This window comes from Leucoraja erinacea, chromosome 8 (assembly GCF_028641065.1).
Source record: "Leucoraja erinacea ecotype New England chromosome 8, Leri_hhj_1, whole genome shotgun sequence".
Taxonomy (NCBI): Eukaryota; Metazoa; Chordata; class Chondrichthyes; order Rajiformes; family Rajidae; genus Leucoraja; species Leucoraja erinaceus.
The window spans coordinates 32,052,397-32,079,732 of record NC_073384.1 but is presented as its reverse complement, the minus strand read 5'-3'; the positions used below and the strand labels follow the sequence as shown (position 1 = coordinate 32,079,732).

The 27,336-nt window shown below is 45.7% G+C and overlaps 1 protein-coding gene across 1 annotated transcript in view; it reads right to left on the bottom strand.

Annotated features, from left to right (window-relative positions):
• The window catches only part of LOC129699492 (glycogen phosphorylase, brain form), a 72,919-nt gene that overhangs the window by 18,266 nt on the left and 27,317 nt on the right, over positions 1-27,336 (bottom strand). Inside the window, exons 7-12 of the mRNA XM_055639330.1 lie at positions 13,373-13,455; positions 11,945-12,088; positions 9,655-9,747; positions 6,472-6,618; positions 5,007-5,170; positions 1,576-1,690 (exon numbers count right to left, since the gene is read on the bottom strand). Of these exons, the coding sequence (XP_055495305.1) occupies positions 1,576-1,690; positions 5,007-5,170; positions 6,472-6,618; positions 9,655-9,747; positions 11,945-12,088; positions 13,373-13,455 (746 nt within the window). The remainder of the gene's footprint in view (positions 1-1,575; positions 1,691-5,006; positions 5,171-6,471; positions 6,619-9,654; positions 9,748-11,944; positions 12,089-13,372; positions 13,456-27,336) is intronic.

Below are 27,336 nucleotides of genomic sequence, written 5' to 3'. Positions count from 1 at the left end.
GCGGTTAAAGGGACAGCTGCCCATATCACCGGGAAAGTCAAACCTGACTTGTTTTGTGACTGTACGCCTCAGTGTGATCTGCCGGCCCCTCTACAAAGTTAAAAAATAGATTGTCAAATTGCTAGAAATTTTAATACTACAAAAAGATTACTGCAGTTTAAAAAACTAAAATTAATTATTTAAATTAGGTGGTCAGACCCTTCATCGTGTGGGTTTTACAACGAGGGGAATGGGTGCCTGGAACTTGCTGCCAGAGCTGGTGGTGGAGGCAGATATGACAGTGGTGTTTAAGAGGCTTTTAAATAGCACATGGATATGCATGGAATGGAGAGATATGGATTATGTACGGGCAGAGGAGATTAGTTGAACTATCTATGACTGGATCCAAATTGATGATGGAGAGTGTAGGGTTGAAGTAGCCTTCTTGTTCATACTGTCTCTTTGCTCCAAGATCAGCTTTCTTCCCTTTAGTTAACTACTGTGCAACCACACAAGGTTGATTCAGAAGAAAGATCTAGGCCCAAATCTCTAGATGCCGAAAATCTGAAATAAAAATAGAAAACTCTAGGAAATGCTTAGCAGGTCAGGCAGCGTCTGTGAAGGCAGGAGGCGAGTCAGTATTTCACACTCATGTTCTTCCATTGGTTCTGAATGTTGTCGGGAATTTTGAAAATGATAAGGAAGATGAGTGTACACAAAAATGCTGGAGAAACTCAGCGGGTGCAGCAGCATCTATGGAGCGAAGGAGATAGGCAACATTTCGGGCCGAAACCCTTCTTCAGACTGTTTCGGCCCGAAACGTTGCCTATCTCCTTCGCTCCATAGATGCTGCTGCACCCGCTGAGTTTCTCCAGCATTTTTGTGTACCTTCGATTTTCCAGCATCTGCAGTTCCTGCTTAAAAACAAGGAAGATGAGTAATGTGTTTGTAAAGTATTTATCCCAAGAGTTTGCATGCTGGGAAGCATGATGGAAAAGTGGTCAACATAAGGAACTTTAGGATATTATTGATGTAATAAATAGATTTATCATGGTGTTTAGGTTCCACAACAGCTGGTTTAGGTAAAATAAACATTGGAGGTTGTAAACTCTGAGAGTGATAAATCTGATCAGGAAATTGGAACATTTGTTAGATAAATGGAAGAGAGGTTTTCAAGATAACAGGAAAAATAAGGTTACTCTGGAGAAAGACACAAGGTTACAGAGACATTGATCAATGATGGCTTATTTAAAAAAATGTCAAATCCACAAGTAACCATTGTATCATGAGAAAATAAAAATGCTGAAGCAACTGTGAATCTTTGAGACACTTTAGTTTCACCCAGTGTTTCCAGTTTGTACTGTTGCGACCTTCAATAAACCGACTTGTTCAAGCAAATCACAACTAATCTACGAGATGTTTTAATTTGTGCATGTTCCATATAACCATATAACTATATAACAATTACAGTTCCTATCTGAGCTAGGCCCCAAGTTAAGTCAGATACAGGGTACAAGGATGACACAAGATTCCCTCTCACACTGGGTGTTTCCCAGTAGCCACAGCCAATCTCAGGAGTCAGCAGCAGTCCCTCACCTCAGCGATGACATCTGCTAGACCAGGGTTACACAGCAATAGCCAACGTCGCGGAGTGATCCCGTTAGTCTTATTCTGAAACTTCGCCGGCTCAACCTCGTAGAAATCCTTAAAACTGGAAAAGAAGCAAAGAGTAAGAACTGAAACAAGCTGAGCAGGGGCGGCACAGTGGTGCAGCGGGTAGTGCCGCTAACTCATACTGCCAGAGACCTGTGTTCGATCGTGACCTCAGGTGCAGTCAGTGTGGAGTTTGCACGGGTTTCCCTGTGACCTCGTGGGTTTCCTCCAGGTGCTCCGGTTTCCTCCCACATCCCAAAGATGTGCGGGTCTGTAGGTTAATTGGCCCTAGTGTGTAGGAGTGGATGAGAAAATGGGACAACATAGAACTAGTGTGAACGGGTCGGTGTGGACTCAGTGGGCCAGTTAGTCATGGGTTCAACAGCCAAGTGAGCTGCAATGAATCCCAATCATGATCTTATTCACGGCTACGATTGTGCTTGCTCAGAGTCAGGGAGATGTATTCATCGCACGGAATCACTGCCACCCACACTGGAAGCCTACAATCTAGTTATACAGCACTGGAGCACACCCTTCGGCCCAATATGTTCACCTCAGATAGTCCCATTTGCCTTGTTTGGTCCATATCCCCCTAAACCTTTCCTAACCATGTACCAGTCCATATGTGTTTTTAATATTGTTATTATAGAACATAAAACAGTACAGCACAGGAACAGGCCCTCTGGTTCTTGTTAAATCTGCCCCTCAGGTTCTTGTTAAATCTTTCCCCTCTCACCTTAAACCTATGCCCTCTGATTCTTGATTCCCCTACCCTGGATAAAAGGCTGTGCATTCACCCTATCTATTCCCCTCATGATGTTATACACACTTCTGTGTTTCAACTTGAAGCAGCTGTTTACTTCCTCCACTATCTTGCCAAGAGGACAGCAAAGATTGTCCTCAATTTACGTAATGAGATAACTTGTTAACAGGTAAAGCCTGTTGCGTTAAAATACATTTCTAACATTATGCACCTGACACTATAACCTTCCTCCAGCACCTGTCAATTGTTTTGAGTCAACAATTGCAGGTTGAATTGAAGCCAAGTTCTTTGCTTTATCTACTTAACAAGTTTCAGTGTTCCATGAATGAGTGATAAAATGTATTGTAATTTAACAATGACAGCAGAATGCAACATGATCTGTAAAAATCTGTAGTGAAATAGGGCTACCCTATAGTGTTTCATTTTTCAATTTAGGAATACAGAATGAAAACAGGCCCTTTGCCCCACCGAGTCCAATGAGACCATCGATCACCTGTTCACACTAGTTCTACGTTATCCCATTTTGACATCCAATTCCTCCATACTGGGGGCAATTTTTAAAGAGGCCAATTAACCCACATATCTGCATATCTTTGGGATGTGGGAGGAAACCGGAGAACCGGTCACAGGAAGAACGTGCATACTCCACACAGACAGCACCCGAGGTCAGGATTGAACCCGGGTGTCTGGCTATGTGAGGCAGCAGCTCTACTAGCTGTGCTACTGTGCCACTGGGTCATGTAATATTTTTTAAAGCTTATATTTTTATATTTAGCAAGTGCGTTAGGTCCATAAAAGTAATTATATATGACCTTGAAAACACATCAAACGTTTCAATTTACACTTTAGACCATTTGCATTCACACATCTATGATGAATCACATTGTGGTGCAAACCCATTTCTCCCTGCACCAGTCCCCTGCTCATTTCCTCCCCACCTCTGTACTCATCTCCCATTCCCAAGTCCTTCATTTCCTTTTTATCTCTCCCCACCCTCACCTCCTTCCACCCACATCCCTCTCTCCAGCTTTACATTTCACTCCCCCTCTTCCCTCCTTATCTGACACCAGGAACTGCAGATGCTGGAATCTTGAGCAGAACACAAAGTGCAGGGGGAACTCAGTGTGTCAGGCAACATCTGTGGAGGGATTGGGCAGGTGATGTTTTGGGTTTGTCCCATCTTCAGGCATAGGTATTCAAGGGATGTGCTTTGCAGGGTATACTTATCCCTGATCTACAGCAACGAGAGACAGGCCAGTGGGTTAATGGCACATATCATCTCCTCTGCTCCTTATCACTCAGAGATGTCTGGTCCTGCTCAGCTGAACCTCCTTATCGACCACATCTCCTTTTACAACAAGTACTATCGTCAGCTGAACCTAACATTACATTTCGCCCACGATAGACACAACATGCTGGAGGAACTCAGCGAGACGGGCAGCAACTCTGGATAGAAAGGATGCGGGTCGAGACCCTTCTTCAGAAGGCCAGTCTGAATAAAGGTCTCGACCCGAAACGTCACCCATCCCTTCTATCCAGAGATGCTGCCTGTCTCACTGAGTTACTCCAGCATTTTGTGTCTATCTTCGGTGTAAACCAGATTCTACAGTTCCTTTCTAACATTTCACCCAGTCTGAAGAACGGGTCCCGACCCGAAACGTCACCTGTCCATGTTGTCCATGAATGCTGCCTGGCCAGCCGAATCACTTCAGCACTTTAAGGTGGCAGGTGGCGCAGCAGTAGAGCTGCTGCCTCACAGTGACAGAGACTCAGGTTCAATCCTGACTGTGGGTGCTGTCTGTACGGAGTTTATATGTTCTCCCTGTGACTGCATAGATTTCCTCCGGGTGCTCCAGTTTCCCCTCACACTCCATGGGAATGCAGGTTTTTAGGTTACGTACACAAAAATGCTGGAGAAACTCAGCGGGTGCAGCAGCGTCTATGGAGCGAAGGATATAGGCAACGTTTCGGGCCGAAGCCCGAAACGTTGCCTATTTCCTTCGCTCCATAGATGCTGCAGCACCCGCTGAGTTTCTCTAGCATTTTTGTGTACCTTTGATTTTCCAGCATCTGCAGTTCCTTCTTAAACAGGTTTTTAGGTTAATTTGGGTTCTGTGAATTGTCCCCAGTCTGTAGGGTAGTGCTTGTGCACGGGGATCGCTGGTCGGTGTGGACTCGGTCGGCCGAAGGGCCTGTTTCCGCGCGGTATCTCTTTGTGTCTTGTTTTATAACCATATAACCATATAACAATTACAGCACGGAAACAGGCCATCTCGGCCCTACAAGTCCATGCTGAACAAATTTTTTTCTCCTTAGTCCCACCTGCCTGCACTCATACCATAACCCTCCATTCCCTTCTCATCCATATGCCTATCCAATTTATTTTTAAATGATACCAATGAACCTGCCTCCACCACTTCCACTGGGAGCTCATTCCACACCACTACCACTCTCTGCGTAAAGAAGTTCCCCCTCATATTACCCCTAAACTTCTGTCCCTTAATTCTGAAGTCATGTTTTGGTAAACCAGCACCTGCCGTTCCCTGTCCCTGTAGATAACATGTTAATCCTTGCTCCAGACAAGGCCTGCCCATGCTCTGTAGCCACTTACATGGTGCTTTTCACAATTTCTGAGTGAATTCGCGCCACCCCGTTGACGGCGTGCGACCCAACAACACTCAGGTGCGCCATGTTGATCCTCTTGGGATCTCCCTCCTCGATCAGCGACATACGTTTCATTCGGTCTTCGTCCCCTGGATATAGGGCGGCAATTTTCTAGGAACAAGTAGTGTGGCTTGGGTTAATCAGAGTCAAACAGAGGAAACAGGCCCCTTCGGCCAAACTTGCCCACACCGACCAAGATGCCCCATCTACACTAGTCCCACCTGCCTGCATTTGGCCCATATACCTCTAAACCTGTCATATCCATGTACCGGTCCAAATGTTTCTTCAATATTCTGATACTACCTCCTCTGGCAGTTCGTTCCGTACACCCACCACCTTTTGTGTAAACAATGTACCCATCAGGTTCCAATTACATATTTTCCCCCTGACCTTAAACCTATGTCCTCTGGTTCTCAATCCCCCTACTCTGGGCAAAAGACTGTGCATTTACCCGATCTATTCTGTAGCTGTACGCAAAGAATTCTCATATCCGAATGGGTTGCTAATGAGAAACCTGTCAAGTTCCAGCCATCATGGTTAAATTAACACAAAGCGCTGGATTAACTCAGCGGGTCAGGCGGTATACATTGGGTATGCAAGCAATGAATTTCACTGTGCCTAGTCACGTGTGACAATAGACTATTCCATCCATCCATTCCATCTGTGAAGGACATGGCTAGATGATGTGTGGGAAGAAACTGAAGTCTGAAGTTGGGTCGCGACCCGAATCGTCACATATTCCTTTTCTCCGGAGATGCTGCCTGACCTGCTGAGTTGCTCCAGCATTTTGTGTCTATCTTACGAATAGATAATGTTTCAATGAAAGGTCCCAACCTAAAACCTCACCTGTCAATGTTCTCTATAGATCCTGCCTGACCCGCTGAATTATTCCAGCACTATGCGCTTTACTCAACATTCAAGCACCTGCTATTTCTTGTATCTCCCAGGTTTAATAAATGTCAGAAAGTACTCTCCCGTTTAAAACAGACACACATTCCTGTTAAGATTGCAGTTATGAATTCTTTCTCAGCATATACATTAAAACAAAATGGTTCACAATCGATGAGATCACCTTAGGAAAACAACTGTAAAACAATATTAGGCATTAATTTGATGTTAACAACTGATCTAATTCTTTAGGTTTGGGTGTGGAGTTATTATTGTCACATGTACCGAGGTACGGTGAAAAGCTTTGATTTGCATGCTTTCTAAACAGATCAGGTAACACTCTAGATGGATACTATCAAGTCAACTCAAATACAATAGGAAGAGCAAAGGGGCAAATACAGAGTGCAGAATATTGTTCTCAGCATTACAATACATCAGTTCCAGAGACAAAATCCAATGTCCTCATGGGGTAGAGGGGGCAGAGAGAGGCAGAGGGGTATGAAAACAACTGGAATATTACTCACATCCAGATGTATCTGGTTGATTTCGTAGATGATCTGCAGGTGCCTGGGCAGAAGTCTCTCAAACATATCCACGGGCCAGCGTTCCAGAGCCTCGGGCAGCACGGTGTGGTTGGTGTAAGCACAGGTCTGGATCGTTATATCCCACGCCTTTCAACAACAAGTGGCAGAGTGTGAATGAAGCAAGGTGTAGTGTGGCTGGTGGAGTGCGGTCAGGAGTGTGGGGAACTCTGGACCAGCCCTCTTCCCCACATGCTTCCCTTCGCCACATGCAAACGGATAATTAAAATGGATCATTATGATATTTATTAGTAATAATAATTATTGTTACTCTGGGGCAAGTAGAGTAAACATGGGCACAGGACCTTCGACCCAATAAGTAGATAAACAAGGGAACATGATTTTCGGCCCAATTTGCCCATGCCGACCAAAATATTCCATCTAATCCCATTTGCCAGTGGTAGACACAAAATGCTGGAGTAACTCAGCGTGAAAAGGCAGCGTCTCTGGAGAGAAAGAATGGGTGACGTTTCGGGTCGAGACAGACATTCTGAAGAAGGGTCTCGACCCGAAACGTCACCCACTCCTTCTCTCCAGAGACGCTGCCTGTCCCGCTGAGTTACTCCAGCATTTTGTGTCTACCTTTGATTTAACCCAGCATCTGCTGTTCTTTCTTACACTATTTGTCAGTGTTTGGCCCATATCCCTCTAAACCTCTTCTATCCATGTACATGTCCAAATGTCTTTTAACTGTTGAAACAAGGAACTGCAGATGCTGGTTTGGGGTGGGTCAGGCAGCATTTCTGGAGAAAATGGATAGGTGGTGTTTTGGGGGGGACGGGATCGTTTTTCAGTCTGAATATTTCACTTATCCATGTTCTCCAGAGATGCTGCCTGTCCCGCTGAGTTACTCCAGCACAATATCATCTTTTAAATGCTGCATCGTACCTGCCTCAACTACCTCCTCTAGCAGCTGGTTCCAAATACCCCCTCCCCCCCTCTGAGTAAAATAGTTGTCTCTCAGGTGCCTATTAAATTTTTCCCCTCTCACTTAAACCTATGCATTCTGTTTCTTGCTTCCCCTACTCTGGGGTAAAAAGATTGTGCAATCCTATCAAGCCTACCAGAACGTTCTATTCATTTGATCTCAGACTGCTCTGTTAAAGAACTAAGCCTCTTCATGCCTCCTAATATGTCACACTCACACCTTTTGGATCAGGTTTTTGATTATCTTACACAATATAACTTTGTCCAATGCTAGATTTTGACTGAAAATATTTCTACGAGGCACTTTCAATAGACAATAGACAATAGGTGCAGGAGTAGGCCATTCGGCCCTTCGAGCCAGCAGCATCATTCAATGTGATTATGGCTGATCATCCCCAATCAGTACCCCGTTCCTGCCTTCTCCCCATATCCCCTGACTAATTTTAAGAGCCTTATCTAGCTCTCTCTTGAAAGCATCCAGAGAACCTGCCTTCACCACCCTCTGAGGCAGAGAATTCCACAGACTCACCACTCTCTGTGAGAAAAAGTGTTTCCTCGTCTCCATTCTAAATGGCTTAGTCCTTATTCTTAAACTGTGGCCCCTGGTGCTGGAATCCCCCAACATCGGGAACATGTTCCCTGCCTTTATCGTGTCCAAACCCTTAACAATCTTATATGTTTCAATGAGATCCTCTCTCATCCTTCTAAACTCCAGAGTGTACAAGCCCAGTTGCTCCATTCTCTCAGCATATGACAGTCCTGCCATCCCGGGAATTAACCTTGTAAACCTACGCTGCACTCCCTCAATAGCAAGAATGTCCTTCCTCAAATTAGGGGACCAAAACTGCACACAATACGCCAGGTGTGGTCTCACTAGGGCCCTGTACAACTGCAGAAGGACCTCTTTGCTCCTATATTTGATTCCTCTTGTTATAAAGGCCAACCAAATAATCAAAATTCGCTTTCTTCACTGCCTCTGTACCTGCATGCTTACTTTCATAGACTGATGTACAAGGACCCCCAGATCCCGTTGTACTTCCCCTTTTCCCAACGACGCCATTTAGATAGTAATCTGCCTTCCTGTTTTTGCTACCAAAGTGGATAACCTCACATTTATCCACATTAAACTTCATCTGCCATGCATCTGCCCACTCCCCCAACCTGTCCAATGTCACCCTGCATTCTCATAGCATCCTCCTCACAGTTCACACTGCCACCCAGCTTTGTGTCATCTGCAAATTTGCTGTTACTTTGAATCCCTTCATCCAAATCATTGATGTATATTGTAAATAGCTGCGGTCCCAGCACCGAGCCTTGCACTATTCACTGCCTGCCATTCTGAAAGGGACCCTTTAATCCCTACTCTTTGTTTCCTGTCTGCCAACCACTTCTCTATCCATGTCAGCACTCTATCCCCAATACCATGTGCCCTAATTTTGCCCACTAATCTCCTGTGTGGGACCTTATCAAATGCTTTCTGTAAGTCCAGGGACACTACATCCACTGGCTCTCTCTTGTCCATTTTCCTAGTTACATCTTCAAAAAATTCCAGAAGATTAGTCAAGCATGATTTCCCCTTCGTAGATCCATGCTGACTTGGACCGATCCTGTTACTGCTATCCAAATGTGCGGTTATCTCAAATGTGCGGCTATCTCTTCTTTTATAATTGACTCCAGCATCTTCCCCACCACCAATGTCAGGCTAACTGGTCCATAATTCGCTGTTTTCTCTCTCCTGCCTTTCTTAAAAAGTGGGATAACATTAGCTACCCTCTAATCCATCTTTCAGGATAGGCAGCTGTCGAGCAGCAGGTAGAGCTGTTGTCTCACAGCAGCAGGGTCCCAGGTTCAGTCCTGACCATGGATGCCGTCTTTGTGTGGAGTTTTACACGTTCTCCCTGTGACCGCGTGGGCTTCCTCTGGGCGCTCCGGTTTCTTCCCACATCCCAAAGACGGCGGGTTTGTAGATTAAAAATGGCCCTCTGTAAATTGCCCCTAGCGTGTAGGGAGTGGATGAGAAAGTGGAACAACACAGAACTAGTGTGAACGGGTGATCGATGGCCGGCATGGACCCGGTGAGCTGGGGACCCGTTTCCATGAGTATATCTCAACTAAAGGTTTTATGTTTTGTTGCTGCAGAGTGATGGGGGAAGGGGGGGTCGCTTCATATTAACTGGAAAATAGTAGTGAAGACGGTACCTTTTCCCACTCCAACTGCTCCACATCCACCAGGATCCTCATCAGCTCAGGAATGGCAAGAGCAGGGTGGGTGTCATTGAGTTGGATGGCCACCTGTGAGTAGAGCAACATCGACATTAGCACTGACTGTACTGAGACTACTTCAAAGCACTCAAGGCCGTAAGAAATAATTTATATAGGCAAGTTATTCTTTGGTTCCCTTCATTGATTTGGTCTCATCATCATGATGAGATCTCAGCAGGGACTGATCTCACAGATTGCGCATTGAATCTGACTTGGCAAGGAGCCTTCAGCCCAACAGCAAGCGGGTTGATTCATTGTAGCTTTTAAACAATCCCTTATTCATGCACCCTGCCCCACTACTGAGTCCTTGCTGCCAACGTTTGGTTTCAGTGATCAAACCCGCTTCACTGACAGGGGAGGGGAACGGGGGGGAAAGAGGGCAGAGGGATTTAAAAAACACTTGGACAGGTACATGAAAAGGAAAGGTTTAGAGGGATATGGGCCAAACACGGACAGGTGGGACGAGTATAGATGGGACATCTTGGTGGGCATGGGAGTTGGGCCAAAGGGCTTGTTTCCGTGCTGTGTGACTCTATGTCTCCAGCCTGGTGTAGGTTTCCCAATCTTGACGTCGAGTCTTGACGTTGGTTGTTGGTCTGGGAAAAGATGTTGACTTTAGTTTGTCCATCTTGCTATGGATTTGGAAGATATTGCAGAGGCAACATCTGGACTAGTCCCATTTGGCTTCATAGTGTATACCCTTAACCCTTCCTATCCACGAATCTGTCCGAATGTCTTTTAAACATGGTAACTGTATCCACTTGTATAGGGTTCCTCTAGCAGCTTATTCCAGATAGTGTAAAGATTGCTCCGGAGGGCAGCTCTTGCTGTTTAGTTTCGAGAAACAGCTTCAAGCTGCATCTTGAACGTCGCTCACACTTTCTGACATTGTAACAAAAGTTGCTCCTCAAACGTTCTTGCACGGTGGCGCAGCGGTAGAGTTGCTGCCTTACAGCGCCCGAGACCCAGATTCGATTATGACTACGGGTGCTGTATGTACAGAGTTTGTCCTCTGTAAATTGAATTGTGCCTCGTGTGTAGGATAGTGCTTGTGTACGAGGAATCGCTGGTCGGCACGGACTTGGTGGGTCGAAGGGCCTATTTCCGCACTTTATCTTTAAACTAACTGAACTTGTAGGTTAATTGGCTTCTGTAAATTGTCCCTCGTGCGTAGGATAGTGCTAGTGTACGAGGAATCGCTGATCGGCGCAGACTCGGTGGGCTGAAGGGCCTATTTCCACACTGTATAGGTATGTTACAAAACCTACCTGAATCGTCATTGGGAATCTGCCCAAAGCCATGTCCGCGATTTTGGCGCTGTTTGGAGGGGGCGGGTTTAAAACGCGATTTTTACTAGGCTGTTCCAATCGTAGATGTTCAGCCTAGTAAATCATTAACGAAAAATCGCTGCAAGACCCGGTCGCAAAAGGTATTATTAGTTTTATAGGCCTCGAATAATAGTTATAATAGTTTTAAAATTACTCTCTCACTCCGCAACCTCTCGCAGCCCCAGGGTTTTATAAAGCAAACAATTAAAGGTATGTACCTTATTTTTACATTAAATGGGGCATGTATATAACCCTGTATATAAAGTTATCTATAGCGAGTAGTTCATTTTGGGCTTTTTATATCCCGCAGTATTTTTCTCGGCATTTGAGGGCACTAATCCAGCGCGATGTGAACGTTCTAAACCAGCGCGTTCACAGGAACCCACTAGAAAGCCGATTTAAATGGGCATTTATTTACAGCAATTGAACACTAAATTCCTTCCATTTGGCCTATAAATTAATGTAAATTAGATATAAAAATCATGTTATATTGTGAATTATTTGTGAATAATCTTTGGACACTTAGGCTATTTAAAAATGTTAATCTTTCCTTAAGAAATGGGCATTTGACTATCCAAGATCACAGCTTTTTTGTAATGTCCATTGAAAATCAATAGGGAACAAGATGCTAATTTCCGAGTATGAAAATGGCCATAACTTTTTTAATACTTGAGATATGAAAGTGAATTTGGTGTCAAATTAAACTTATTGTTATGCTTTATCTGATGGGATAAATTGCAGACTTGATTTTTAAAATCTCAAAATTTTGTAACATTGCTACACTGTATCACTAACTAAACACCTTTACCCCCCCACTATACAACTTGAACCAAACAACAGATTCAATTACATTCTCGTGTAGATAAATTCTAGTCATTCTCCATCCCTGGGAACATTACCTTTTCTGGGAAAGTTTCAAATGAGGTACGGACTGGATCGCGACAGCCAAACTTGGAAGACTTGAAGCGTCGGATGATGTCCTGAAGAGTGGCGGCTACCACGAAGTATTCCTGCTTCAGACGCAGCTCCTTGCCCTCGAAGAACTGAATAGGATTAGATCAGTTAGTGCCATCATTATCCACAATAAGCAAAGATTGCACTCAAAGAACAACAGAATCCCAAATATGCCACGGCGACGCAGCTGGCAGAGCCTCTGTCCCACAGCACCAGAGACCTGATTTCCATCCTGACCTCGTGTGCTGTCTGTGTGGAGTATGCACGTTCTCCCTGTAACCACATGGGTGCTCTGGTTTCCTCCCACATCTCAAAGATGCGTGGGTTTGTGGGTTAATTAGCCCCTCTGTACATTGTCTATAGTGTCTAAGGACAGGATGAGAAAGTGGGACAACATAGAACTAATGTGAACAGGTCGGCGTGGATTCAGTGGGCCGAAGGGCCTGTTCCCATGCTATATCTTTCAATAAATTCAATTAAATACGGCTCCAAGCAGTGGTGGGAGTAATGGGTGATGTGCAGGCTGGATATGAGAAGGTAGTGGAGGTGGGGTACATTGTGGCCTGAACCCACCCCTTCAGGTAGATCACCATCTTGTCAATCTATATTATCACTATTCCTGGCACTCCGTTGCATCATGAAACTCTGTTACTTACTCCAACTCCTGGGCTGGGATTCCATGTATTGTTTATTGAATTCACAAGACGTGGCGGCTCAGTGATTGCCCATCCATGGCGGTGGAGAGCCATTGTCATCCAACACCAGGAAGACACAACACTCAACAGCACAGCACAGCAACAGGCCCTTCTGCCCACAGGGTTAGGAGCCACCTAACTGAGGCAGGGTCAGGGTTAGATCGTCAGATACGGTCAGCCTGAAGCAGGGTTCCAACCCGAAAATCGCCTGTCTGTTCCCTCCACAGATGCTGCCTGAGTCCCTCCAGCACTTTGTGTTTTGATAAAGATTCCAGCATCTGCAATTCCTTATGTCCAATTTACAAATGAACTATGGTGCATGGCAGGTTATTATGGATTTGGAGAGTGAGAGTGTTTTAGGGACAGGAAAGATTTACCAATGACAGAAGGCTTCTGTACATGTGGATTATGGGTAACGAGTTACTAGGGCTACAGTGACATTTCTGCAAGGAGTTTGGAAATGGGAGTTGTGTGGGCGTAGGAGGATGGGGATGGAGAGGGGGAGGCCGGGAAAATCACTCACAGTGGAATGTGAGTGCCCGGTTGAAATAAGACTCCAGGCTGGTTCGGTTTCTGCTATGTCCTGGCAGCTCAAAGTTCACCTTTACTGGAAACAGGTTTGTTAAAAGATGTCTTCATAGAACCTCCAGTGAGGACAGGGAGACTTGGCAGACTTACATTGTCGTTGGGGTAGAGGACTCGGGATATATTCTCAGCCAGGTTTCGATCCAACACCGCCTGGATGTAGTCACCGACGTTGACTATTAAAAGGAAAACACACAAATCATCTCATTCAAAATCGATAGAAATTGAGCATCGTTTCAGCACAGTCAGAGTAAAGTCGGATGTGTGGAAACAATGAACCGCAGATTCAGATTCAGATTCAATTTTAATTGTCATTGTCAGTGTACAGTACAGAGACAACGAAATGCATTAAAAGATTTTTGTTGCGTGCGATCCAGCCAGTGCCGGTAGTCGGGATCAAACCCGGGTCTCTGGCGCTGTGAGGCAGCAGCTCTACCCGCTGCGCCACTTGACACGTATGCAGAGACAGTTACTTCCCAGTTGTTATCAGGCAACTGAAACATCCTACCAACAACTAGAGAGCAGTGCTGAACTACTCCGTCATTGGAGACCTTCAAACTATCTTTAATCGGACTTCACTGGACTTTATCTCGTACTAAATGTTATTCCCTTTATTCTGTATCTGTACACTGTGAACGACTTGATTGTAATCATGTATAGTTTTTCCGCTAAATGGTTAGCACGCAACAAAAAAGGGTTTCACTGTATCTTGGTACACATGACAATAAACCTAGCCCACTAACTGGTTTACAAAACGAGACCCAAAGTGACAGAGTAACTCAGCAGGTCAGGGAACATCTGTGGAGAACATGGATGGGTGATATTTTGGCCCTCTACAATCAGTCTGAAGAAGGTCCCGACCCGAAATGTCACTTATCCATGTTGTCCTGCCTGTCCCACTGAGTTACTCCAGCACTTTGTGTCGTCTAAAGTCTGCTGTGACGTGCCCCCCTCCATTGGTGGGTCTCTGGTCTCAGGTGTCAGAGCCTATTGTACCAGTGCAATACAGGGAGAGGGCTGCCCTGTCATTGGTGGAATCTTCTGCACATTAGTCAAAAATCTCACCCCTTCAACCAATTCATTCTAGTTTTACAGATACAGCATAGAAATAGTCCCTTCGGCCCACCGAGTCCATGCCGACCATCACTAGTTCACACTAGTTCAATGCTATCCCACATTCTCATCCACTCTCTACACACTAGGAGCAAATTACAGACGCAAATTAACCTACAAAGCTGAGCACGTCTTTGGGATTTGGCGGAAACCGGAGCACCCGGAGGAAACCCAGCCGGTCACACGGATTAGGTGCAAACTCCACTAAGTCAGCACCTGAGGTCAGGATCGAACCAGTGTCTCTGGCGCTGTTGGGCAGCTGAGTTGTAACCAAAGTATCTTTTGTACGCTGATTGTAGTTAGTCATATGTTACACTTGTCTTATAGTGATACTGGTGTCTGTATCCCTGCAACCTATTCTCTTTCTACAGGAGGTACTGCCCCAAAAAGTCAGCCTGCATCAAAGACCCACACCACCCTGGCCACGCTCTCAACCTGCTGCTACCAGTGGGAAGAAGTTACAGGAGCCTGAAAACTCTGACCTCCAGGTTCAAGAACAACTGCTACCAGGAAACATCTGGCTCTAGAACACTGCACAACACTAACTTCCTCTGGAAAATCGTTCCAGACACACACTGCCATCAGAGGGATGATGTTGCCTCTGAGGTCACGCTTAAATCTCTCCCCACTCAACTTAACCTGTGCCCTCTAGTTTTAGAATCCTCTACTCTGGGGAAAAGACTGAATGCTCACTTTATCCTTGCCCCTCATGATTTTGTACACCTCACCCCTCAGCCTCCGATGCTCGAAAGAAAACAGTCTCATCTTAGCTTTAAAGTGAGAGGCCAAATTTAAAGGAGATGTGCGGGGCAATATTTCTTTACACACAGAGAGTGGTGGTGCCACGAATGCGCTGCCTGCCGGGGGTGGTGGAGGCAGATACGATAGTTCCATTTAATAGGCACATGGATATGCAGGGAATGGATGGATATGGATTATGTGCAGGTAGATAAAGAGTTGGCCTTGGCATCATGTTCAGCATGGACATTGTGGGCCGAAGGGCCAGTTCCTTCACTGTTTCGTGTTCCATCCAACCACTCTCTGTAACTCAAGCCCACAAGGCCAGGTCACATCCCGAGTGAGATCAGAACCTACAGGGAAACAAGTGGGGGATTGCTCTGAAAGCTCTGCAAGACATGATGGGCCGAATGGCCTTTTATGCCATAAGGGGAAACCACCGGCAGCACCTTATCACTGGCAGTACCTTATCATTGCAACATTGCTGTTTGTGGGACCGTGTGTGTTCAGAGTTTGCCTGCTCGTTTAGCTACATAACTATGGAGAATGAGAGAAATATTTCACTGGATGAAAAACATTTTAGATGGAGTGAGGTTGAAGTTACTATGGAACATAAGAAGAGCAATTTTGTCCTGCGTTCCTATTCTATCCTTCAATACTGCACAGCTGATCTGGGACGTACCTCAAGTGTAGACCTGGCGACCGTTTCACCGAACACGAGCGCTCAGTCCGCCAAGGCATACAAGATCTCCCGGGTGGCAACCATTTTAACTCCCCTTCCCAATGCCATACCGACCTTTCTGTCCTGGACCTTTGCTCCATTGCGAGAGTGAGGCCACACGCAAACACGAGGAACATCACCTCATATACCCCACAACCCCAAATGTTCCAATCTAAAGTAATAACAAACCAACCCCCCCCCCCCCCCACCTTCTTCACTCACATAACCCCACCTTCTTTTCTCCCTCACTTCCCTGTGCTCCACCTGCACTCACACCCATTTCTCCCCCTCCCCTTCTACATACATTGTTTCCTCTAGCATCATAATTCACAGCTCTTCAATCCTTTTGTCTCGCATCTTCCATGTTTCCATCTCGGGTCTTCGTCTAACCATCTGCCTATCAAAATCCCTTCTCACCTGTATCCACGTATCACTCGCCAGGCTTTGTCCTGCCCCTCCTCTCTTCCAGCTTTCGAACCCACCCCCTACAATCATTCCGAACGGACCATAAACTTCACCTATCCATGTTCCCCAGGGATGCGGCCTGACCCGCTGAGGTACTCCGGCACGTTGTGTCCTTTTTTGTAAACCAGCACCTGCAGTTCCTTGTTTCTAAATTTATCTTTGCTTTTCTCACATTTCTTCATACCTTGGGTTAACAAAAATATATCAAATACAGATCATAAATTAATTGATAGTCACAGAATGTTCCAAACATCTGCCATTCGCTGCAGGTTTTCTAACTTCACTGGAAAAAAGGTGTAGTTGCATTTTTTAGACTACATTCCTAGTTCTCTATATCCCCACCGGCACAAATACTTTAACTTTATCTACTTCCCACTCACTTTGATCTTAGTCAGACCACACCTTAACTTACTAAATACCAGTAAACCGAGTACTAATGTGTTGTTCAGTAACTCGAATGCCCAGGAATGAAGTTGTGTAGTTTAATTTATTATTGCCAGGTATACCGAGGTACAGTGAGAAGCTTTTTGTTGCGTGCTATCCAGTCAGCGGAAAGACAATGCATAATTACAATCAAGCTGCCCTCAGTGTACAGAAACAGAATAAACAGAATGATGTTTAGTGCAAGATAAAGTCTAGAAAAGTCTGATTATAGATTGTTTAAAAGTCACCAATGAAGTACATGGTAGGTCAGGATCGCTCTCTAGTTGGTGAAAGGTCGGTTCAGTTGCCTGATAACAGCTGGGAAGAGACTGTCCCAGGGTCTGGTGATGTGCGTTTTAACACTTCTGTACCTCTTGCCCGATGGGAGAAGAGGGAGTGACCTGAGCGAGACTGGTCCGTGATTATGCTGGTGGCCTTGCCGAGGCAGCCCGACGTGTAGATGAAGTCAATGGAAGGGAGGTTGGTTTGAGTGATGGTCTGGGTTACGTCCACAATTCCCTGCAATTCCTTGTGTTCTTGGTTGGGGCTGTTCCCAAACCATGGTGTGATGCATCCCAGTGCATCTGAATAAGTTGGTGAGGGTTGTTGGGGGAAATACCAAACTTCTTAAACTTTCTCGGGAGGTAGAGGCATTGGTGTGCTTTCTTGGCCATTGCTTGGATGTGGCTGCTCCAGGACAAGTTGCTGGAGACATCTATTCCCCAGAACTTGAAGCTTTCAACCATCTTTACTTTGGCAGCGTCAATGCAAACCGGGGTATGTGTACCGCTCCTTAATCACTCTTGCTGACATTGAGGGGAAAGTTGCTGTCTTGGCACCAAGTTATGAGGTTCTCATTTCTCTTTCCTGGACTCCGTCTCGTTATTATGTGATATCCAGCCCACTATGGTGGTATCATCCGCAAATTTGTAAATCGAGTTGGAATGGTATTTCGCTGCACAGTTGTGGGTGTACAAGGAGTATAGAAGGGGGCTGAGAACGCACCCGTGTGGGGCACTAGTGTTGCAGATTATCTTAGAGGATGATCTACGATATCATCCTATCATACCCTCATCGGTATGGGTCGGTTGGGTCAGGAGGTCGAGGATCCAGTTGCAGAGGGGAGTGCTGACCCCAGGTTCCACGGATTTGGAGAGGAGCTGAAGGAGATTACAGAGAGTGGTGAATACTGCCCGGTCCATCGCGGGTATTGATCTCCCCACCATCGAAGGGATCTACTGGAGACACCGACTCAAAAAGCCAGCCCGTATCATCAAAGACCAACACTATCAAAAAGTTCTAAACACTGCCCAGTCCATCATCGGCTCTGACCTTCCTACCATCGAGGGGATCTATCGCTGTCGCTGCCTCAAAAAGGCTGCCAGCATCATCAGGAATCCACACTATCCTGGCCACTCACTCATCTCCCCGCTGCCTTCAGATAGAAGGTACAGGAGCCTGAAAACTGCAACATCCAAGTTCAGGAATAGCTCTTCCCCACAGCCATCAGGCTATTAAACTCAACTCAAACAAAACTCTGATCATTAATAGCCCATTGCACTTTATCTGTTTATTTATGTGTGTATATATATATATTCATTGGTCATATATATGGTCACACTGATCTGTTTTGTTCTGTATTTATTGATGCCTACTATATTCTGTTGTGCTGAAGCAAAGCAAGAATTTCATTGTCCTATCTGGGACACATGAAATAAACTCTCTTGAATCTTGAATCTATCCTGGCCACGCTCTCATCTCGCTGCTACCATCGGAAAGAAGGTACAGGAGTCTGAAAACAGTGATCTCCTGGTTCAAGAACAGCTTGATCCCAGCAACCATCAGGCTTTCGAACACGGCACAACACTGACCACTACCCCAGTAACTATGATCCATTATAGACTTTCTTTTGGTTTCTACTGGTACTGTTTTTGCACTATTCCTGGTCCGAGAACACTGATGCAATTATCAAGAAAGCTCATCAGCGCCTCTACTTCCTGAGAAGATTACGGAGAGTCGGTTTGTCAAGGAAGGTTCTCTCTAACTTCTACAGGTGCACAGTAGAGAGCATACTGACCGGTTGCATCGTGGCTTGGTTCGGCAATTTGAGCACCTTGGAGAGGAAAAGACTACAAACAGTAGTAAACACTGCCCAGTCCATCATCGGCTCTAACCTTCCTTCCATCGAGGGGATTTATCACAGTCGCTGCCTCAAAAAGGCTGGCAGTATCATCAAAGACCCACTTCATCCTGGCCACACACTCATCTCCCTGCTACCTTCAGGTAGAGGGTACAGGAGCCTGAAGACTGCAACAAGCAGGTTCAGGAATAGCTACTTCCCCACAGCCATCAGGCTATTAAACCTGGCTCGGACAAAACTCTGATTATTAATAACCCATTTTCTGTTATTTGCACTTTGTCAGTTTATTTATTCATGTGTGTATATATTTATATCATGGTATATGGACACACTTATCTGTTTTGTAGTAAATGCCTACTATGTTCTGTGTGCTGAAGCAAAGCAAGAATTTCATTGTCCTATACAGGGACACATGACAATAAATTCACTTGAACTTGAATTATTATGGTCTGGTTATCTTGTATTATTGATTGTTAATGAGTTGTATTATCGATTATTTCATATTTATCAGTGTGTTATTATGTTAACGGGCCACTAAAGATGTGGCAAGTAAAAATGTCACTGATCACTGTTCAAACTAGTTCTATGTTATCCCATTTTCTCATCCACTCCCTACACACTGGGGGCAATTTACAGAGGGCCATTTAAACTACAAACCTGCACGTTTTTGGGACGTGGGAGGTAACCAAACCCCCCTAAAGGAGCCCCCTATGGTCACAGGGAGAACATGCAAGCTCCACACAGACAGCACATGTGACCAGGATCAAACCCGGGTCTCTGGCAGTGTGAAGACCATTGTGCCGCCCTTTAATGTTTCTGTCAGCACTCTTTGCAATGTTGTCAGGCTTTCCAATCAGCAAATCTGGATACTTGTCTTTCTCACTCTGCCAGGTAACTGCCCATTATTCTTTCCTTGTCTTGTCATTCAACCAATTTCCTATCAAGCAAATCATTTGATGTCAGTGCCAGAAGTATCAACTACATAGAGCTCTCCGATGTCTCCAGTAAATAATTCACAGGTTCATCATCTTCTCAAATTCATACTGTCAAACTATCTCTGATCAACCAGCTTTAAGGTATTCTGACCTTAATTTCCACGAATAGGGTGGAAAAGACTAGAGGGCATAGCTTTAAGGTGAGAGGGGCAAAGTTTAAAGGAGGGGTGCGGGACACGTTTTGTGTGTTTTTACACAAAGAGTGGAACACACTGCCAGGCGTGGTGGTGGAGGCGGATACGAGTGGCGTTCAGGTAGTTTTTAGATAGGCACATGGATATGCAGGGAATGGAGGGATATGGATCATGTGCAGCCAGAGGAGATTAGTTTATCTTGGTATCATGTTCGTCACAGACATTGTGGGCTGGACGTCCTGTTCCTGTGCAGTTCTACGTTCTAATAGCAAATCATTCATTGTTCTCTCGTCTCCTTTATTTCTTGTATAATGATGAGGAACTTTGATAGGTTAATGGTAGGATATTTGTAACCTTCCCAACTGCTTGAACAAACGCAAGATGAAGTATATTGCTCAGGATGGAGGCCTTTGCAGTTCTGTTAGTTTGCATCCTTTGCAGATCTGTTAGTTTGCATCCTTTGCAGTTCTGTTAGTTTGTTAACAGGAACTCTGGCCAGCTGCCTCCTCACCAGTTTCCCCAACATCCAAGAGGCTCAGTTTTGCCCCATTATAATCCTCGTACACTCACCTCCTATCCCCGAATCCCCCATTTCCATAATATCCCCCCCCCCACTACACCTACCTCCCCCCCCCCCCCCCCCCCCCCCCCCCCCCCATCTCCTTCCATCCATATCCCTCCCTCCCTCCGGTTCCAGCATCTGCAGTTCCTTGTGTCTCCATATTAAAGTTTGTGTTGATTTCAATAATCCACGCAAGTCACTTCACACACTTTGCAGCTCGATCAATCACTTTTGTTATTGTGCCTTTCTCTGGAATGTACGCACGCTGAGGGGAGATTATGTAAGTAAATAAACTTACGAGGGGCATAGATAGGGTAGACGATCAGAAGCATTGACCAAGGGTGGAAATGCCCATCACTAGAGGGCATAGCTTTAAGGTGAGAGGGGCAAAGTCTAATGGAGCTGTGCAGGCTCTATTAAACTTTACACAGGGAATGGTGGTAACGATTAACGTCATTATCTTTTCTGCCTCGCGTTCCAGCTCTCCACCATTCTCTGTGTAAAGTTTAATGGAGCCCACACAGCTCCAAACGTTGCCCCTCTCACCTTAAAGCCATGCCCTCTATTGATGGGCATTTCCACCCTGGGTCAAAGGTTCCTACTGTCACATGGAAGTGCAGGGAACAGAGGGATGTGGATCATCGACAGGCAGATGAGGTCAGTTTAACTTTGCATTATATTTAGCACAAACATTGTGGGCCGAAGGGCCCGTTCCTGTGCTGTACTGTGTTCTGCATGCCTTGCCTTTAAATTCCTTGTGGAACCTTATTTCTTGAGTCATCAGTACTGGGTCATTGGCAAATAAAGCAATTAATCTTTCACACACATTCGCTGTGGTCTCAGCGATGCTATTGAGCAGCTCCCACTAAAGAACTGCAGTTGTCTTTGGCACCGAACAACATTTGCTCTGATAGGAGTCGCACACAAAAAACAATAATTTTATTTCCAAATCTATCGAGCTGAAAAATCTACACTGTTATTGCATTCCTTGTATTATTATATCCAGGCTTGTGAAGAAAGGGTTCTGCTGCAAAGGGTATGCGAGACTGTGCCAGAAGTGGTCAGGTTTATGAGCTGCACAGCAGAACGGCCCAGCACTGCACAGTACACGTAGCCACCCTCACTTACAGCACCATATTAGGAGAAGAACAGACAAGGTGGAAGCAGCAACACTTCATTGTGATGTACTAACGGCATGAACGGAGACTGCATAATATCTGCATTTGTCTTACAGTGAACTAGCAGCACCAAAAGAGGTCGCCGCTATATAACATTTATAGGTTGAGGTTTCTTATTGTCACTTAGTTTAGTTTAGCTTAGAGATACAGCACGGAAACAGCCCCCCTCCCCCTCCCCCCTGAGTGCGCGCCAATCAGAGATTCATAAGTCAGAGGAGCAGAATTAGGACATTCAGCCCAACGAGTCTACTCCACCATTCACTCATGGCTGATGTTTGAATGGTGATCACCCGTACACTAGTTCCCTCCTACACTAGTGTAGGGGAATTTACAGAAGCCAAATAACCTACAAACCCGCATGTCTTTGGAATGTGGGAGGAAAATGGAGCACCCAGAGGAAACCCAGGCAGTCACAGGGAGTACGTGCAAACTCCGCACAGACAGCAATCAAGGTCAGGGTCTAACCCAGGGCTCTGGTGCAGTGAGGCAGCAACTCCACTCCCTTCGGCCCAACTCGTCCATGCCAAATTGCCCCATCGACACGAGTCCCACGCCTGCTTTTGGCCCATTTCCCTCCAAACCTTTCATATCCATGTATCTGTCAAAGTGTCCTTTAAATATTGTTTTAGTACCTGCCTCAACTACTTCCTCTAGCGGCTCATTCCATATGTCCACCACCCTCTGTGTGAAAAAGTTGCCCCTCAGGTTCTTTTTAAATCTTTTCCCTCTCGCCTAAAACCTATGACCTCTGGTTCTTGACTCTTCTTCAGATGGAATGAGAGGAAGATAGCTGGAAAAGAGGTGAAAGTGAGGGCAAAGCCAGGCAAATGATAGGGTCTGGAGGGTCCCAAACCAAAATGCCGTCTGTCCATTCCCTCCATAGATGCTGCCTGACCCGCTGAGTTCCTCCAGCACTTTGTGTTTTTGGGCTGGCTAAATGGTGGTTAGAAAAGTGGGGTTTGTGGAAGCTTTTGAAGAAGAGACAAATGTCCAGAGGAAATAGTGGGGAGTGACCACAAGACATCAAGTGGATGGAAGCCAATGGGAAGTTGTGTGTGTGATGATGCACCATGTGTCATGCGTGTGTGGGTATGTCTGTGTGTGCCTGTGTGTATGTGTGTGTCTATCTGCATGTGTCGGTGTGTTTGGGGGTAGGATGTGGAAAGAAATATAGTGTCAACCCACGAGAGACCAAAGTTGAGGAAATACAAAATACTTGGAGGTTAGAGTCATCAAGCGCAGAAACAGGACGGAAACAGGCCCTTCGGCCGACCTTGTCCATGCTGACCAAGTAGGCCTACTAGTTGGTCCCATTTGCCTAAAGCCCTCTCCACACAGTGGTGCAGTGGTAGAGTTGCTGCCTTACAGCGCCAGACACACGGGTTCGATCCCGACTACGGATGCTTTCTGTGTGGAGTTTGTATGTTCCCCCTGTGATCACGTGGGATTTATCAGTGATCTTCCATTTCCTCCCAAACTCCAACGACGTACAGTTGGCTTGGTATAAATGCAAAATTGTCCCTCGTGTGTGTAGGATAGTGTTAATGTGCGGGGATCACTGGTCAGTGCGCACTCGGTGAGCCGAAGGGCCCGTTTCCGCTCTGTAACTCTAAACTAAACCCTTCCTATCCTGGTTAGCCCAGCTGATGGATTCACTGTGATAAGAGAGAATGGTGATGGGGTGAGGATTCAAACTCCAACTTTGGAATTAAGGTGCAGATATGAAAGATTTGTCGTAATACTGGAAAAGCAGGTTAGTTCTTTAGTGTCCCAGCCATCATTTATCCATCAATCTCTATTTACAACAATTCATTTGGTCTTTGGACGGATACGTTTTTCAGTGTAACAGTGAGATAATAAATCGGAAGAGATGCAAGCATTACCACACTTTGTAATGAAACATGAATCCAATTGCTATTCAAGAAAAATATGCACATTTTTCTATTTCTTTTGACACATTTAGTAAAGACAAAAGTATTAGTGATAAGTAAAACGAGTATTTAATTGAGGTTTAAGAAACATTTCATTCAATAATGACAATTTATTTGTGGTGTCGGACAGTGAGGAAGGATTTAGAGGGACGGGCCAAATGCATCCAAATGAGACTAACCCGTATGATGTATTGGTCAGCATGAGCAAGCAGGGCCGAAGGGCCTGATTCTGTGCTGTACAGCTCAATGACAATTCCACATCCTCGACAAATGACATGGGGAAGGGTAATTAGAATGGATATGCTGGATGAAGGTGGTGGGAATATGGGATTGAGGTGGTTTAAGATCAGGTGACCAACTGATTTGGGGGTGGCACAGTGGCACAGCTGGTAGAGCCTTTGCCTCACTGGGCCAGAGTGCTGGGATCGATCCTGATCTCGGTGCTGTCTGTGTGGAGTTTGCATGTTCTCCCTGTCACCACATGGGTTTCCTCCTGGTGCTCCGTTTTCATAAGTTATAGGAGCAGATTTAGGCCATTCGGCCCATCAAGTCAATTCTGCCATTCAATCATGGCTGATCTATCTTTCCCTCTACTCCATTCTCCTGTCTACACCTTATAAAGTCATAAGGTCATAAGTTATAGCAGATTTAGGCCATTCGGCCCATCAAGTCTACTACGCAATTCAATCTTGGCTGATCTATCTCACCATCCTAACACCATTCTCCCCATAACCATGACACCCGCATTAATCAGGTGATTCTCCCACATTCCAAAGACGTGCAGGTTTTTAGGTTAATTTGCTTTTGTAAGTTGCTCCTAGTGTGAAGGGAGTGGATGAGTAAATGGGTCAACACAGAACTAGTGTGGACAGGTGAAGGGTCTATTTCTACACTGTATCTTCCAATCAATTAAATTTAAAAAAGAGACCTCATCTCCCGGATGACACATGCCACCAAACCTGCCAATCCTGCCAATCAGGAGTCTCAGTCTTCAAAACTGGATTTCTAGTGTAAACGGAGTCTCATTCTTGTGACAATGGACAAGGGAGCGTGAGTCAGCACACAGCCAGATTTGGAATCTGCCCTCAGCAAACCAGGATGGTGTAACAGGATTAGAATTTGTTGAGACTGACTGTTTGAGTAAAGTTGAGTGGCCCCAGGCCAACAATAATCAACCATCCGTTTGTTTTGTGATGTACAATCTGCTCTGCAGTCTGCAGTAGTCACGATCTCAACTCTGCAAACAAGTCCGATCTCAACTCTGCAAGCAACTCCGAGTTGGGTTTGCAGCTCCCAGCAAGAGCCAGTGAGGGGGAAACACTTTCAGTTCACTTCAGTTTCAGTTTAATTTATTGTCACAAGTACCGAGGCACAGTGAAAAGCTTTTGTTGCCTGCTATCTAGTCAACGGAAAGACAATACGTGATTACAATCGAGCCATTTACAATGTACAATGTGGAGATACATGATAAGGGAATATCATTTAGTGCAAGGTAAAGCCAGTAAAGTCCAATCAAAGATAGTCCGAGGGTCACCAATGAGTAGTTCAGGACTGCTCTCTAGTTGTGGAAGGATGATTCCGTTGTCTGAAAACAGCTGGGAGTAAACTGTCCCTAAATTAGGTGTGTGTTTTCACACTTCTATACCTTTTGCCCAATGGGAGAGGGGAGAAGAGGGAATGGTCAGGGTGCAACTCGTCCTTGATTATGATGCTGGCCTTGCCGAGGCAGTGGGAGGCATAAATAGAGTCAATGGAAGGGAGATTGATTTGTGTGATGGTCTAGGCTGCGTCCACAATTCACTGCAATCTCTTGCAGTCTTGGATGGAGCTGTTCCCATGGATCCTTTACAGGCAGATGAGATTGGTTTGGCTCGGCATCATGTTCAACACGAACATTGTGGGCCGAAGGGCCCATTCCTGTGCTGCACGGTTCCATACTCCAAGGCAACAATCTCACCCTCAATGACAGCAAGATAAGGGAGCTAGTTATTGACTATAAGAAGTGTGATGTTTCAACTTCCTAGTTGTAAATGTCACCAACAATCTTTCTTGCACCAACCACGTTGAAGCTGCTGCCCAGAAATGCAAGCCAATGCCTCTACTACCTCAGGAGATGAAGGACGTTCAGTATCGTCAGAGATACAGCATGGAATCAGGCCCTTTGGCCCATCGAGTCCTCACTAACCATCGATCACCCGTTCACACTAGTGCTTTGGTATCCCATTTTCTCATCCACTTCCTACACACTAGGAGCAATTTACAGAGGGACAATTAACCTACAAACCTGCACGTCTTTGGGATGTGGGTGAAAAGCAAAGCAAACTCTGCACAGACAGCACCCGAGGCCAGGATCGAACCCAGGTCTTTGCCGCTATGAGGCAGTGGCTCTACCAGCTGCGCCACTGTGACATCTCTAAGTAAGGTTCACCCCTATTAAATGGGTACCAAAGTATATATCGTGTCAGAGAATATCTCTGTGATCTTGCTAATATTTGTCCTTCAGCCAACCTTCGCCTCAACTAAAGCCGTTTGTGGGAGGTTGCTACATGTGAATAATGTTGCAGATTCAATGTTTATCACCAACGATGACACTTATGAGCGACCAACAGACTCTTGACCCTCACCGCGCAATCTTAACCACAACCCAACCTCAGCAGCAAACGACTAAAGACGGTGTTAGGCTGCATTAGAATTCGGCATCCACTATTATGGTTTGGTTACCCAGTGTAACTGATAATTTATTGTAGTACTGTTTATTGTATGTCCTCCAGTTCTTGATTCCCCTACTCTGCGTAAAAGACTCGGTGCATTCACCTTATCTACTCCCCTCATGATTTTGTACACCTCGATAAGATTTCAGCTCAGCTTCCTGCGCTCCAAGGAATAATGTCCTAGCTTGCTGAACCTCTCCCTATAGCTCAGGGCCTCAAGTCCTGGCAACATCCTGGTAATCCTCAACTGGATGTGTCCAGTTTCACGACATCCTTCCTACAACATGGTGACCAAAACTAAACACAGTACAGGTGCACAACCTTTTATCCGAAGTTCCAAATAACGAAAAGCTCCGAATAGCGGACATTTTTTCGGTCCTTGAAGAAAGGTCCTTGAAGACGTTCACCGAGGTCGGCCCGCAGAGGTGACAGCGGAACCTCCGATCAGTCCTCGAAGAAAGGGGAACTAAATCCCCATTCATAAAAGAGAAGGTGAGGGTATATTGCGCGGGAGGGTTAATAATTGACAATCTGCTGCTGCCTGCCCGCTGAGTTAAAAAGTTCCCACGGTAGACACGATACACAGTGTATTGTGAGTCTTGCGTGGGAACTTTTGAACTCAGCGGGCAGGCAGCAGCAAATTGTCGCTCCCTTCAGTTTCACCCCACCTACACCCCTCTGCTTCCCGGTCATGTGTGTGACCCCTTCCCTCCCCTCTCCAGTTCCCCGCCCATTGCACCGGCGCGGGGGCTTTGCACTTGTCTTCACGTCGGAGCCAGTGCCAGTCACCGGAGACGTCAGGACCAACGGTACACCGGCCCCCAGGCCCACTGCAAGCACGGAGATCCCAGAGACCCACAGCCAGCAGCAGCCCAGCCCCGTTCCAATTCCAGAGGAACACGCTCCCCGTAGGGACCGAAGCTGATGGTGTGCAAGGTACGTCTTG